Raw genomic sequence first — 16,797 nt, forward strand, 5'->3', positions numbered from 1 at the left:
CATCATTAGAAAATTTCTTGGAATTAGGAAACCTCAGTTCATTGTTTGATTGAGATCAAATACATGCTAACATGGTAAGGGAATACAAATCAAGGAAAAAAATGAGAAATAATGCAAAATCAAGTTGATCTTTCGTTATACAGAAATTCAAATTATATGTTTAAAAATCAAAGAAGAGATTCTAACTTTCTTTGTTTTTTATTTTTGGATTTTCAATTAGTGTTTAAAAATTTAAAAATAATCTAAATCCTCTTGACTTCACGAAATTGGGGAATGTGCGACAAAATAATTATGAGTTCGATCCCCACGACTTTAATATTATTTATAAATAATTAAATATTATAAAATATCTTAACAAATATAAATAGATAGGTAGATATATTTCTTGTTTCCTCTTGAAGTTCAGTAAGCTCTTATGTAAGCAGATTTACGTCAATTATCTAGTACCCAAAAAACAACAGTAACAATAATTATTCTTCTCATTGACCATAGTTTAAAAACCCAGTCAATAACAGCATGTGTATGCGTTTCATTTTCATTTGCCATAATTCCATTTGACGCTGATATATCAACAATAAAAGCATTTCGTCTCTGTAATGTATCCCAAGAAAAGAAAGGAAAAGAAAACCTTTTTGTCTTGAAGTATTTGACCGACATTCGAGCAAAGAAAAAGCGGCAGGAATCAGAATCAGAATTACGCAGTAACAAAAAATTTCTTTTTCTTTTAAACTATCTTAGTATTTTTTTTTATGAAAAAAATATTTATCATTTTAAATGACATAGAATTATGTCATTTTAAGAGAGAGATAAACATAAAATAATATTTTTTATTTAAAATTTAAATTAAAAAAAACCATCAACTTTCTCCAATATTATTTTCATTTTTTATGTCTATTTTTTTTCTAAAATGATATAATTTGTGTCATTTAAAATGACAAACATCAAACCCTTTTTTTTATACTTATATCTTGAAAAAACAATTAAAGAAAAAAACTTCTTGTTGATACTTCTAATATTTTTTTAATACATTACTTCTAATATTTTAAATATTACACAAAAAGTAAAAGCTTCAAATAGTACTTTTTGTCTTATAACTATAAATATAATATGATAATTTTTGTTGTAACAATTAGAATTCAAACACAATACAAAAATATTTTTTTGTTCAAACATAAATAAATTCATAAATTTACAATTCTATTAAGATGCTGAGCCTTGTTCATCAAAATAAACCTATAAATAAATCGAATTAAAATTCTTGATATAATCAAAGTACAAAGCTCAGATTTTTCTTTTATTTTATTTTTAAACATTGACTCGTTACCCTCTATCACTAAAACCCACATAAAGAACTTCATTATTAAATGAAAATGAATGGTGATTAGTGATTACCAGTTGCTAACATTTATTAGGGGAAAGAGGCAATTGCAATTAATTATTTTGCTTTTTGAATTTTAAATTTGATTGATATTCTCCACTCACCTTCGCATATTATTCATTCAATAACGTTACATACATATTAATTTAAATATTCTTATGTTACTTTTTTTTTTACAAGAAATATATATTTAAAAAGTTTTTAACACATTTTTTTATATTTATTTTTTAATGAAAATAATTAAAAAATAACAAAACATTTGCATATTTTGTATACACCTCACACTCACACCTGTGGGTGCAACAACAGTTCAAGGGGTTTTGAGGTGCAAAACCCATTATAAAAGCCAAACAGAGAGAAAAAAACAGAGTATACAGAGAGAGGAAAGAGAAGAAGCATTCTCTCTGGGTTTTTTCTCTTGTTATTCATTCATTTCCACAATTTTCTATTTTCAACCCTTCATTTGCTTTTACACTGCCATTGCAGTGTTCTTCTTCTCTTTCTAATAAGTGTTCTGATCATGGAAAACACTGAGGCATGAATTTAGCATCCTCAATACCCCTTGCTTAGTGTGCAGACTACAAAAGCTAAGAGAAAAATATTATTGCTTATTTTACCAAAGTTGGGTTCTTTTAAATCCATTGTTTCATTTCAATCAAGTGGGGTTTTTCCTTAGCCTCACATTCCTCTTCTCTCTGTTATTTTCACCCCAGTACAGTAAAAAAAAAAACAAAAAAACGTTTCGAATGGATGCGTTTCGAGGGTCCAGTGATGACATTTCCTTGCAACTGGGGTTAATTTGGAACCAAATCAAAGAGCCACTGATCGTGCCCCTACTGAGAATTGCAGTGTTTCTGTGCTTGGCCATGTCGTTGATGATGTTTGTTGAGAGGGTTTACATGGGCATTGTTATTTGTTTGGTGAAGCTGTTTGGTCGAAAACCAGACAAACGTTACAAATGGGAGCCTATGAAGGACGATGTAGAGTTTGGAAACTCGTCTTACCCAATGGTTCTTGTCCAAGTCCCAATGTACAACGAAAAAGAGGTAATTTTTCAATTTCAATTTCAATGTTGAAGTTTGAAGAATTTTTTTATTCATTTTGAGTTAGACATTCTCCTAAATGCAGGTTTATCAGTTATCAATTGGTGCAGCATGTGGGCTTTCTTGGCCTTCAGATAGGATCATTATACAAATTCTTGATGATTCCACTGACCCAACAATCAAGGTATAATGCAATTTTTTTTTTGCATGGAAAATTGATGGGGTAGTCTTATTATTGGAATGGTAATGTTATTAATGATATGATAAATGAATTCAAGAGGGTTGTGAATGATTGTGGCAAGTGAACAAAATGCAGGAGTTGGTGCAATTGGAATGCAGTAGATGGAGAAGCAAAGGGGTAAATATAAAGTATGAGGTTAGGGACAACAGAAATGGGTACAAAGCAGGGGCTCTCAAAGAAGGCATGAAGCGCAGTTATGTGAATCAATGTGATTATGTTGCCATCTTTGATGCTGATTTTCAACCAGAGCCTGATTTCCTATGGCGCACCATCCCATTCCTTGTCCACAATCCTCAAATTGGTCTCGTTCAGGCTCGTTGGAAGTTTGGTAATTTCATTTTCTTTTTTCTACCCTCTCTCTCTCTCACTAAAAGTCTAATCTCAACAATTTCTCGGTCCTCCTTTATTGTTCACCTATAATCTTGTTTCTCATCATTAGACCATTCTTATTGACTCGTTATAACACTATATATTATAATTAAAGTCTCAAAAATATATAGTCAAACTATATATATAAATGTTACAGTTATATTTATAATTGAAAAATTTTACTACTGTTGATTTTTGTCAATTTAATATTTATAATTTTTTTGGGTCATATTTATTAATTAATATAATTAATTTTTTAATTAATTATAAATATTAAAATGATGAAAATCAATACAAATTAATTTAATAGTAAAAGTAGTAAAAATTTTCAATAATAAATATAATCGTTGTCTATATAAAATATATAATTCCTAATATATTACAGTTTTAGATGCATGAGGAATAATGGTTAAGATAGAGAGTAGTCTACCAAAAAAAAAAAAGAGTAATTTTTTTTTATTCTTATACCACAGGCAATATCCCTTCGGTATATGTATTAGAAGAGATGTTAGTAATGGATGTCATTTATAATAAATAATTTTAATTAAATAATTACATGAGTTGTTAAATATAAATGAGTTGGGCATAAAATCTCTTAAATGTCACACTAGGGTCAATTGATCTTACCCGTATTATGATTGTATGATAATTTAATTTGATATAGTAAGAATTGCAATATTAATGAGCCAAAACAACAACATTAGTTCAATTCATGAAGGAATTTGTTCCTCGAATTCGAATCTTAAAAAAAAATATTGAGATAACCCTACTCTATATGGACCCTTTGATGCTTGAATAGAACTACTTAGGTTTCCTATGAAGGGGAAAAAAGATAAACTTCGGATGAACCTTAATCTGGGGGATCATATAATAGCTTGTAAAAACACAGCTGTGCTTTTAAAAAACTGTCGGTGGGATGTGTTTTTGTTTTGGAAATGTTCAGTTCGGTGGAACTGGGATAGGTCCCACTTTGTGCTTGAATGACCCTCTAGTTTAGCCACGTATTCATCTCTTCTCGTCTTCACAAAGACCAGTGTGATTTTCTTTCTTAGTCTGGTTTCTTTTATGTTCTGGAAAAAAGTGGGATTGGCAGGTTAACAAATTGGATACAGTCTGTCATGAAAAGACATCATCATAAATGAACTGGTTGATGATTTAAACATGATATAACAATAATGGATTCCGGGTATTATGACTCGTAAGGATTTTTTTTTTTTTTTGGTAAGCTCTCGTAAGGATTTATTTATGTGAATATAATGTGTCATGTTATATGTGAATATTTTATTTTATATACATAAAAGTAAATAAAATTTATTTGTTTTTTTTTCTACTTCTACTTATTTTGTATGTGTTACATGATGAGAATATCATTTTCTCGTGATGAAATAATTTATCTTCTTTAATACGAAAAACGTTATCCTCAATCATTTATAGCTAGAATGGGATTAGTTTATGTGGCCGAAAAGTGAGATAACAATTGGACCATAGTTATGAAATAGAATAATTTGGGAGTAAATGGCCTAGGAGGCAAATAAACGAAAGAAAATGATACCCAAAACCAACAAATTTTTTTACGTGAGCCATGTAGTAACTTAGTTTGTAATTTTTTTATATGATAAGTTTATCTCAGAGATGTAATATAAGTCATTTACCTGTTTTTACTAAATATTTTAAGAATTGGAATAGTTAATTTATGACATATTATCAAGTAATTAGAAATTTCATTCTTGTTTCTTTTAACATGGTAAAAATAAAATAATATCTGAAGGACACTTGTATCTAAAAATTCGTTTAGATGGAGATATATATGAGAAATATAATAAAAATGTTAATGTATCTTCATTTAATAATTGTTTTTGAAATAACTAATTCATTTAAATTTATCTTTAATTAAGTTTATAAAAAAATTGTGATAATAAAAACACTTATATATAAATGGATCATAGTAGTTGAAAAGTATGTGCAAGTTGGTAAGTAATAAAGAAGGGCAAATTAAATGGTTGTTTCAAGTTTCAAGAAAACATAAATTTGATGTAGAGATTTTAATCCCGAATTCCAAGTGTTGGTATTCTTTTTTTTTCTTTTTTTTTCGGTACATGAAGTGTTAGCATTTGATATTTTCATTTGTGCATAAAATTATTTATATCAGAAGTACGAATTACTAAATAAACAGACTAAATATGATTATCTTTGTCAGAATGGTATTTCCTTCAATTTATTTATATATTTAATTATTTTATTATAGTAATAAATCTCACAAATACATGAAATACTCTTTGATAAGAAAATTTGATATGCATGTTTTTCTAATAAATTACTTACTAAGTAATTAAGTATAGTTGCTTACATAAGAGAAAATGAAAAAATAAAAGATGTGTAAAAGATAAAGGAAAATAATAAAATAAAAGGTGTGTTGATAATATTCGACGATGTGCAGTGTGTTACATGAGTGGCTTTCAAGAATAGATTTGGGCATGTGAGTTACCACAATTTTTCTGCTCAGACATTATGAATTTTTTTTATTTTATATCAAGGAAGTCTTGATTTTGGTTGGTCAAAATCTAAGTCCGAAAACATAATTATTGTGGATTGCTGTGACAGCATAAGAGACTTGAAATCTGCATGCGTATTTCAAGGGGTATATCTGTTGTCTTATGAGCACAACATTGTTGTTGGTATAATTCTGGTAGTTGATGTCATGATTATTCATAAAATGATTCTCTTCTATCTCCTCTCTTTATATATTTACATATATATAGACTAACACTATAGACTCTTTATAAGTAATAGTTTATTTTTGCATAGATTTTTTTTTATTTTTTTTTTAACCTTGGAAAACACACATTCGAAAAAGAAATCATCTACTGTTACATCTGGCAGCTGCATGTGCAATTTTAATGGTGGACCCATATTTCCCAGTCGTGTGATCAATATCATGTCTATCTAAAACTAAAGGACAGTTGAATTGATATCGTACTCTCCATAAGAACAATTACTAATTATATAGTGAAATAGCAAATTTCATTGCAGCAAGGTTGTTGAATTTCACAGTGTGTATTGTGTTTCTTTTCTTCATTTCAGTGAATGCCAGTGAATGTTTGATGACTAGAATGCAAGAGATGTCACTAAATTACCATTTTACTGTGGAACAAGAAGTGGGGTCTTCCACTTATGCTTTCTTTGGCTTCAACGGTAATCTGAATCAGCAAATATTAAAATAGAATGAATGAAATCAATTTATTCATTTTCCTTTTAAAAATGAATAATGGATTTTAAGTGCAACAATGAAAGGAAGCTCATGTTTTCTTGTGGTTGCCAGATTGTGACATGGTGACCTTACAACCAACTTTTGTACTCTTAAATGATACAGGGACTGCAGGTGTATGGAGAATTTCGGCACTGAATGAGGCTGGTGGGTGGAAGGATAGGACCACAGTGGAAGATATGGACCTGGCTGTCCGAGCCAGTCTCAAAGGATGGAAATTCTTATACCTGGCCAATTTACAGGTTCCACTTTCTTAATTCAATCTACAGTATATATGTTGGGAATTCAAATTATATTGAGTATGAATGGATTACGAGAGAACCATATAAGTGAAGGATTATGAACTCAATTCAATGTGGTTTAAAGTTAGGTATTGTCACGCGGGTTCAAGGGAGAGCGTGTGGCGGGGGACTACCACCAATGGACTAGGGTTACACCATTATATTAAGTGGGTCCGACACCATATCACAACCCAAGATTAGCGCATTAGCCCGTTACCAACCAATGTGAGTTGGGCTTTGTTCTAGAGTGTACTCAAGTTCTAATGAAGGCTATAGCACTATAGCCCGTGGATTCGAAACTATGTCTCAACCCTAAACTTTAAGGGCTCGTTCGGTGGACAGGATAGGATAACGATAGGATATGATATGAGACTAATAAGGGTAGGATATGATATGGGGTTGAAAAGCCTATATCATGTCCTGTGTTTAAGTGTTTGATGAGCACCTGATTAACAATCTGATAAGATTATGTAGAAGGAGAAATGAGAAAGAAAAAATAAAATATAATGCAATAAATACAAATATATTAGGTAGCGTGGGGATATATTATTTAATCATAACCCACCAAATAAGAGATAAAAGTAGGATATGATAAGTTATCCTATCATATCTTCTTTATCAGGTGCTCCAAACATGCCCTAAGGTATTAGGTGCATGGGTCCTTCCACTTATATAGTGCTCACTTAGTTCATTCTTAACCAATGTGGAACTTCATTCATCACACTTAAATATCCCATCAAGAATAAGTTGGTCCCCCTTCAAGTGTTTGAACTTTCATCTATATTATTATTTTATTTTTTTTGAAAACTTAGGAGAGTTTTTCAAATACGTATTGATCCCCAATTGTGTTACCTTACCTAAATTAGTGTAAACTTTAGTGTGAATTTTATTTAATTCCCCCCCTTACAAAAGTTACGGCTCCGTCATTGGGCCATAGTCTCCCCGGATCATCTAACATGGTCAAAGCTGCCTATCTCTTTACATGTTACCAAAAATTACATGTGTATTTGTGTGTGATAGAGAGAAGGGTGTTGATGTTTCATTGGTTTCATTTTATGGATTTTTTTTATTTTTATTTTTGTTGAAATGGGATGTATTGGTCAATGACATGAGCTATTAATTTGACTACAGGTTAAAAACGAGTTACCAAGTACTTTAAAGGCCTACCGCTACCAACAGCACCGGTGGTCTTGTGGGCCAGCCAATCTTTTCAGGAAAATGGTCATGGAAATTATGAGAAACAAGGTAAGTTTGCACCCTTGAATTATTAGGACAAAATATACTGGCTATTTATGATCTAAACTAGTGTGCGTCCATTGCAGAACGTGTCTTTGTGGAAGAAGATACACGTAATTTATAGCTTTTTCTTTGTACGGAAGGTCGTGGCCCACATCAACACGTTTGTGTTCTATTGCATTGTATTACCTGCGACAGTTGTGGTCCCTGAGGTTGCAGTCCCCAAGTGGGGTGCTGTGTATATCCCTTCCATCATCACACTTCTAAATGCAGTTGGAACTCCAAGGTCTTGCACTTTTTCTCAAGTTTTCCTTTGTTCTATTTCCCTCTACAATAAAGTCTCATAAACAAAAGTAGGGTTAGATGATCCATGGAGCGCACAACAAACAAAAAAATAAAACAAAAAAAATCAACTCCCTATTAAATCTCAACTAGCTAGAGAATGTGATGATAGTAATTCTTATATGGGATATGTAGCTCTCGTGTCACTGCAGATGGGAAAAAGTGCAGCAACACTTATTTTTCTCAGGATACGCGGATCCTGATGTTTTTTTTTTTTTTTAAGCCAGGATACGACCACGTATCCTAGTATTAAAAATTTGCTGCAATTTTTCTCATCAGTAGTGAAAGGAGAACCGACGGACCCTTCTTATATACAGTTTTATCCTTACATATTTGTAAAAAGACTCTTACAAATTTGACATTATTGCTTAAGGCTCGTCCTCTTTATCAAATTTGACACCACATCTTAATAAAAGTCTTAAGGTGTTAAATTCAAGGTTCTTTCACTTGTGTAGTCTTTCATTGATTCTTAATTAATGTGAAATTTTATCACTCTCTTAAATTTTAAACGTACAAGGCATTCTCAACTCGTCTAAAAAAAGGATTCGACATCAAAGACAATGATCTTGTTTTACAAATAGAATTTTGTTGAGTTTATTCAATGTGTTTCTTATTTTTCAGTTCACTCCACTTACTGGTCTTCTGGATTCTCTTTGAGAATACCATGTCTCTACATCGAACAAAGGCAACAATTATTGGTCTACTAGAGGCTAGTAGAGTGAATGAGTGGATTGTCACTGAAAAACTTGGAGATGCTCTCAAGGGCAAATCTGGGGGTAAAGCACCCAAGAAGCTGCGATTCAGGATTGGAGACAGGTATAAAAAGGGTATTATTTTTGGTTTCATTTATCAGAAAACAATAACACTCACTAATTAATGTTTTAGATTATATTAAAGTTCATACTTATCTATGTTTGTTTTGTGCTCAATATAATTAGGATTCACATGTTAGAACTTTTTGTTGGATTCTACCTCCTCTTCTGTGGCTGCTATGATCTTATGTTCGGGAAAAACCACTTCTTCATATTCCTGTATATCCAAGCATTTGCTTTCTTCATCATGGCATTTGGATATGTTGGCACTTTCGTTCCCAACTCCTAGAAAGGACTTTGGCAATACTCCATTCAGCAATTCCGGTTTCTGTGCCTTCAATATCTACATATTGTAATATAGTGTTCACAGCATAATCTGTCACATCAGAAATCAAAGCTTGTTATATTATAAAAGAAAGGGTGGTCATTCTTCTAGGACATAATCAGAGTCAGTGACTCCAAACAGTAATTTTTTTTTTTAATTTTTTTGAATATTCAGCAAAGATACATAAGGAAATTACTGTAGTTATTCTCATGGAAATGAAGCATACAGAAAATCAACACGGCAGCAATTGGTCCTCCCTGGGGCACACATCTTTCATTGGATGGATATTTATAAGATTTTGTAGCTCTTTTTTTTTTCATTTTTTTAAATTTTGTTAAAACGTTTCCTTCTTTTGCCTTTCTTTACATTGTATTTGTTTGAAGAAATAAGCAGCTTCAAGAAATGGGAAAGATTACACAAAGTTCCATGCTGGATCTCCTTTTTGTCCCTCTATTTTTTAGTCAACATTATACAAAATTTATGGCAGGGTGGATGAGACCATTCCCTAATACCAACAAAGTTCCATGTTTCAATTTTCAATTTCCTTTTCTTTGTACTTGCCATTGCCATGGCCTAATTCCAGTTGCCAAAATATAAGGAGTGACCTTTTGGTACAACGGGAGTAGGTATTTCATTATCAAAAATGGAAAAAAAGGGAGATATAGAAAGAAATAATTATAAAGATACGGAATAGGGATAATATAAATATAAATATATATTTTTTTTCATATTTGATAAAGAATGCACTGAATAATTGATATATCTTTGTCACCGAAAATATTTTCACATATAAGAGTTTACTTTGGCAACAGAAACATAAATAAACTAAGGGTTTTATTAGTGTTATGTAACATAATGTAAGTGTTGTTTCTAACTCTCACATCAAAAGGAGAGAGAAAGTGGAATGATGAAAGAGAAAGAAAAACATATGGACCTCACCTCTTTAATATGTGTGTAAGAAAGTGAAGTTATATTATGTTAAATGATAAACATAAAACCCATAAACTAAATCAGTCATTTTCCCTGAATCCTGAAAAGGGTAAAAACATGTCAAAAGCATTTAGTAAGTATCTGCTCTCTGTTTCTCTTCCATTAATAATCCAACAACCCTATCTGAACACAAGTCAATTTCTCATTAGTCTCTTAAAAGAGGGAAAGATGAGGTCGCTGAATTTGCTATAGTCACAGCATAAATTACAGCCTAAACTAAAACAAAATATGACAAGTAAAATGAATTAAGAAAAAAATGTTTCTCCTTTTAAATGATACAACTTCTGCCATTTCACTCTCATAGAGGTGAGACTCACACTTTTATATTTTTTCTCCACTCTCTCTCTTCCTTTATCTATCTCTTTCTCTCTCTTAAAATGACACAACTTTACATCCTTTAAAATGATACACACTTTTTTCTGAAATTAAACCAACTAATATTGTATTTTATTTAATATCTCTATTTTCCCCCTTCAAATTTGGGAGCTGTAGAAAGAAATAAAACCGCTCAATTCCCAAATAATGAAATAGAAACTTTGTTTCACTCTATCACAAAATATCTAAGTAATGGTATTGTAATTTTATTTTTTATTTCATTCAACATTACATATTCAAACATAACGTGAAGGTTTGAGTCTAAAAAAAAGAAAAAGAAAATACCCTCACCATCGTAACTGAGAGATCATTTTCTATACATATGTAGTACTTGTATGTGCCATTCAGAAATTGACATTTAGACTGAAAAATGTTTTCTTTTGTTTTCTGTATGAATATCACAGTTGATGCTCCATTTTTATTGGTCGGTCACACCAAATGCAACGTGCGACTGAGGTATTTTCAGGAACAGTAACCAAAGTGTTACTGTTGACAAAAAAATTATCAAACTGTCATACCAATAGTAAATTTTGTCAAAATGTCACGTGGCATATTTCGCTACACTGTGTAGCGAAATATGCCACATCAGAACCAAAAATGCCACATGTCAAAATTGGAGAAATTCGCTACCCTATGTAGCAAATTTATCCAATTTTGACACATGGCATTTTTGGTTCTGAGCATTGTGACGAGGCATATTTCGCTACCTGTGTAGCGAATTATTTGCACACATATTTCGCTACATAGTACAGCAAAATATGCCACGTGACATTTTGACAAAATTTACTGTTGATGTGACTTTCTGATAAATTTTTTTGTCTAACAGTAACTAAATGGTCACTGTTCCGTAATTTCAATTCTCCAAACTTACCTAGTCGTCTATCTCTCCTGCGCTTTTACACTCACCTTCCCTTTAAGCTTAAAAGTCTTCTGAGCTCTAACATACCTTCATTAGAGCTTTGATTCTCTATATTATACTTTTCCTCGACTACTATTAGATTTTTATATGTTTCTACGTGGGACAACCATTATTCCTAAACACTATTGTTGAGTCTCTAAAAAGAGACGTTAAATGTTATCGGAGTAGATAGATTTTGGTTGATTTATGAAGCTTTGACCTCTTTTATGTTTATTTACCAACACACTCTTAAGAGGGTGTTTGATATGAAGACTTTGATACAATTTTTGGGAAAGTGTAGTGGAAAAAATATGTTTACTATGTTTAGTACGAGATAAATTAAAAAATACCGATAATATGTTTTCAACTAACATTGGCAAAAAAAAAAAAATGTCATTCGAATGGTGGTAACCAAGAAACGTGTTTATAAAATTTGTGATAGAAATGCCTTGAATAGATGTGTTAATAAAATTTGTGGCCTGAAACACATTATCGTCATCGTCATCGTGATCGTGAGATCTACTCCTTCGTCTCCGTCCGCTCCGTCCTCCTTTTTTTGGCTGGTATGCACTTCAAAGTGTGGTTTCTAGTTCAACCTGATTTTGTCTCAACAATGTTTCTTCGTAATCTGGTTTATGTACTTTATTTGACATTTATCAGCCATCCGCCAAGTTGAGGAGCATCTTCCGAGTACAACCATCTTGAGGAGCATCTTCGAGCTTCACACCTGTGCCAAAGATACCGTTATGCTTCTTCTGAGGTATTAAATTTTTGAATAATATCGCAACACAATTTTTGAATAAAAAAGCTGAAAGACTGGCTCATTCATTCCAAATGGGCATTAAATTGAGATGTAAATAATTTCTTTTATAGATAATTAAAGTAGTTATTAAACTGATTTTTTAAAGACAGATTTGAGGTTTTTTATTATATGGCTATTATTATAGGCAACATCTATTATATTATTATAACATAGATGGAGAACAGTGACCATTTTGTCACACATGACCAAAATATTTACCAAACTGCAACGCCAACAGTAAATTTTTCCAGAATGTCACGTGACGTAATTCGCTACACTGTTCAGCGAAATATGCTTGCAAATAATTCACTACACAGTGTAGCGAAATATGCCATGTCAGGCTGCACAGTCAACAGTAATGACACGTGTCAAGCAGCATTAATCCAAGCATAATTCGCTACATAGTATATTGAATTACTGCCTACTTGACACATGTCATTTTTGCTGACTGTGCAGCCTGACATATATTTCCCTATACTATGTAGCAAATTATTTGCAAGCATATTTCGCTGAACAGTGTATCGAATTATGACACGTGGCATTCTGGAAAAATTTACTGTTGGCGTGACAGTCTGGTAAATATTTTGGCCAGGCGTGACAAAATGGTCACAAATCCCGTAGATGGCCTTGGTCGCAGTCGCACTTACTGAAGTCTCTGTTTTTTTTTTCTTCGTCATTTTTTTCTTCGGATAGAATATTATTACTATCAAATAATACTATTATCAATGTTACTATCATATCTTAACTGTTGATTTCGGCTAATCATTAGTTATCATTTATTGGAAATTAATAATTAATTAATAAGTTTGATTTGTGGAAATAATAACCGTTGATTGACAGAAATCAACGGTTAAAATATATAGTGACATTAATAGTAACATTAAGATGTGATAGTAATATTGATAGTAATATTATTTAGTAGTAATAATATCCTATCCCTTTTTTCTTTACGTAAAGTCTGATTGCCTTCTATTATTAAAAATAAAAAAATAAAAGCTCAGTGTTTTCTAGAAAATTGAGAACATTGTTTTGAGTAAATATCCTTTTGGGTCATTAACAAAAAATATGGAACTTATTTTAATCATTTAAAAAAATACTCATATTAGTCCTTTTTAAGGGACGAATATAGTTTGTTTGTTTTTTTTTTAGGGACCACAATTTCAAAGAACTAGAATTTCAAAGGAACTATAAGTTGATTTTTTTTCTAAAGAATTAAAATGAGTTCCGTATTTTTTTTGTTGAGAATCCAAAATGATATTTACTCCAATTTTTTTATTCCATCATCTTTGTCTTATAGCTATATAAACATATGCTTCAAAAATAATTTTCGCCAAGCTATCATCTATTTTATGTTCAATTATGCAATATGATTTATTCGAAAAATAAGAACGTATTTTATATTAAGTTTTCAGATTTTTTATGTTATTTTTAGGGGGGGCGTTTAGTAGAGGAGAAATTTTTTTAAATCCGGAAAATAATTATTACCGAAATGCAATAGGAAATATATGTTTTCCAGAATTTGAGTAAAAGGTGTTTGGTATGGTAAAATTTTCCCAGGAATTTATGATTAATTTTACTGAATGTGTGTTTGGTTAGTTGTGAAATATTAGTGGGAAAGAGTTGTTATTTTACGAAATTAACCTCAGGTTTAAGTTATTTTTGTAGACAACGAGAAGGGTTTGGTATGAGATACATTCATTAGGGACATCGACATCTGAGCTGGAAGCCAAGAGGCAGCAGCAAAGGCTTAATTTTCTCATACAACAAACTGAGATGTACAGTCACTTTAAGCAGAACAAGTCAAACTTACTATTGTCTGAAGCTTTACCCATGGTAGAAGAAAAAACAAATGATCAAGATGCAGTGTTCAACTCTTCACATGCTGGGCCTAGTGAGGAGGAAGATCCAGAAGAGGCTGAATTAAAAAAGGAAGCTTTGAAGGCTGCTCAAGATGCAACCTCTAAGAAGACATGTTCGTACCAAAAAGAAGGATAGTTTCGTCAATATTCGTGTGCCTCATTTTATATTTCCCCGAGACGGAAAGAGTTCCAACTTTTCAATGGAGTTTCATATCTGTTTTATGCATTGTAGATAACACATAACAAGCTTTGATGGGATAACTTTGAACACTGGATTTTTTTCATTTTGTTGGAACCAAAAATAGGATTCCCTTATGTCAGAGCAAGCTATCCCGGGAAAAGAAAAAAAAATCGGGTACCAAACGCCCCCTTAAGGGAATAGTTTCTTCCAATCTCTTACAACTGGCCTGGCTCTCCAATTTTTTTCTTCAAAATTTTAATAATTGGTTCTATTTTATAAATCATATTTTATTATTTTACAATAATTTATAAATATTTTAATAATTTCAAAAAAAAAATAATTATCAAATTTTTATTACTATAATAAATTTTTCATTTTTGAAATTAGAGATTAAAAAAATCATACAAGTGAGAATATAATCATTTGAAAGGAGTTCTTTCCTATATTAATTGTGGTGTTATTTATATAATATTTTGCCAGGGGATGCATGGGTCGAATTAAACTGAATTAAACCAATTCGGTTCAAAGAACCGAACTTTTTTCTTTATCCCAACCCGGTTTGGTTTGGTTTGAAAATAGTTCGGTTTGGTTCGTAACCAGTTTGAATCGAACCTATTTTGAAAAAAAAATTATTAAAAATGTTAAAGAAATAAAGTAACAAAAATAAAAGAAGCTACTAAATAAATAAGAAAAAAGAGAAATAAAAAAAGAAGAGAAAAAGGGAAAGAATAATTCGGTTTACAAACTGGTTTTTTAAACCAGTTCGGTTCTTGATATGGTTTTTAAAACCAGTTCGGTTCTTGAATTGTTTTTAAAAATAAGTTTGGTTCATGAACTGATTCTTTAAAAATCAGTTTGGTTCATGAACTAGTTTTTAAAAATCAGTTATTTTTAAGTGTAGTTTAGTTCAATTTACAGTTCAGTTTAGTGTTTTGGTTCTTTTGCACATCCCTATATTTTGCACATTGAGAATTGTTATGGACCAATTAAATTGTTCCAACTTCATATTTTCACTACATGACTTGCACTAAGCATCTCACTCTACCATTCTCTCTCAATTTCCCTCCATTACATGTAATCATCCACTAAGCATTGCATCGTATCACTAAGTCACCTGCAAAACTACCCATTATGTGCACAATCTTCTAATGTACCTCATTTATATATGGCCCCTTATAGCTAATGAAGGGAGAATCTCATAAGTTATCTCAATATTCACAAAGCTTGCCAGCTTGCCTATAACATTAACACTTGTGCCCGAACACATCATATCCACTAAACAGGTGACCCATACACACCTCATTTATTCATACCATCGGACTATTGGTTAGAGGTACTGGACTTCCCATTGCTAGTCATATCTGTCTTGGGTCCGTAAATATAATTATTAGCTCTTCAGCTAGACATTGATGTTTGCCTTTGAACATTTGACTCTGTTTGTGGTAAATCAGTAAATTTCAATTCCCGCCCTACTAATATGATGAACACAAACAAGGCAGCCTCGTCAATGCCACTGTGATCGATGAACAACATTGTCCAATCCACCAATGCCAAAGCCGAGCACAACGCCTCGTTGCCCTCCGATTTTGGGTCTTGTTCTGCAAACAATCCATTTCTCAACGGCTTCAAAAGGGAGAATTGTTTCGTCACGCACATATCAACAATACCCACAATTCCAAAATAGTGTTGGGTGTAAGAACACTCAGAATAACATATAAGACAAGTGACATCTTTCTTTTTTCATTTTTATAAATTAGCTATTGTTTGCATATTTAATAAAAAAAGGAAAAAAATGAAATGGAAAACAAAATATGCAACTACACCCATAATATGCATACAATTTATTCTATGGTTGACTAGCGTAGATTTTTTCCTAAACCCACTTCATGGTATGTGTATGAGAATTTTGTATGTAAAAAGTTGAAAATAATATTATTTTAATTTCGAGATTCATATTTAATGCCTTCAATTTGAAGTCTTGCCACTTGTCAAGAGACATTGTACACATACATTGAAACTTGAATATCAGTGAGTTCCTCTTATTATTATTAAATCGAACCCATAATCCTGCAATATCATTAATTCAGTGTAGAGGCTCGTGGTGGAGTATGTTAAATGTTTTGCATATACCAAAAATTAAAAAAGAAAAAAGTGATGCCTACTTATGTGATGGTTGAAAACTTCCCTTCTACACTTTCTTCTTTTGCAACCATAATATGTTCTAAATTTCATTCTTCATGCTGATTATGATACATTTCACTTGTGATATATGTGTTTCTTAATAAGCCGAACATTCAATTAGCTTGTCCATATTCATGTTTCAAATTACTCCAAGCATTGTGACATTTTTCGATTCAACCCCAACCGGAAGAATTTTGAACAGGACAAAAATATGATCCT

The 16,797-nt window shown here is 31.5% G+C and overlaps 1 protein-coding gene and 1 long non-coding RNA gene across 2 annotated transcripts; both read left to right on the forward strand.

The window, feature by feature from the left end:
- The first annotated feature begins 2,124 nt into the window (after nucleotides 1-2,124).
- On the forward strand, nucleotides 2,125-9,256 carry LOC133311664 (glucomannan 4-beta-mannosyltransferase 9-like). Its single transcript, XM_061512740.1, has 9 exons — nucleotides 2,125-2,424; nucleotides 2,507-2,605; nucleotides 2,738-2,990; nucleotides 6,113-6,223; nucleotides 6,402-6,538; nucleotides 7,709-7,822; nucleotides 7,900-8,099; nucleotides 8,777-8,971; nucleotides 9,094-9,256. The coding sequence occupies exons 1-9, from the start codon at nucleotides 2,125-2,127 to the stop codon at nucleotides 9,254-9,256; spliced, it is 1,572 nt and encodes a 523-aa protein (XP_061368724.1).
- Nucleotides 9,257-12,058: 2,802 nt separating this feature from the next.
- On the forward strand, nucleotides 12,059-14,429 carry LOC133311650 (uncharacterized). Its single transcript, XR_009751573.1, has 3 exons — nucleotides 12,059-12,118; nucleotides 12,216-12,315; nucleotides 14,023-14,429. It is a non-coding gene; the product is annotated as an uncharacterized LOC133311650 (long non-coding RNA).
- The last annotated feature ends 2,368 nt before the right edge of the window (nucleotides 14,430-16,797 follow it).

Source organism: Gastrolobium bilobum, unplaced genomic scaffold (genome assembly GCF_033153095.1).
Source record: "Gastrolobium bilobum isolate Gb01-03AN ecotype WA unplaced genomic scaffold, APGP_CSIRO_Gbil_v1 utg3765, whole genome shotgun sequence".
In the NCBI taxonomy this organism is placed as follows: Eukaryota; Viridiplantae; Streptophyta; class Magnoliopsida; order Fabales; family Fabaceae; genus Gastrolobium; species Gastrolobium bilobum.

What these genes read in the sequence shown, in the direction of transcription:
- LOC133311664 (XM_061512740.1), top strand. Translation starts at nt 2,125, where the DNA reads ATGGATGCGTTTCGAGGGTCCAGTGATGACATTTCCTTGCAACTGGGG. An exon ending in CAATGTACAACGAAAAAGAG is followed by an intron (nt 2,425 to 2,506) that starts GTAATTTTTCAA and finishes TCCTAAATGCAG; the next exon opens with GTTTATCAGTTATCAATTGG. An exon ending in CGATTCAGGATTGGAGACAG is followed by an intron (nt 8,972 to 9,093) that starts GTATAAAAAGGG and finishes CAATATAATTAG; the next exon opens with GATTCACATGTTAGAACTTT.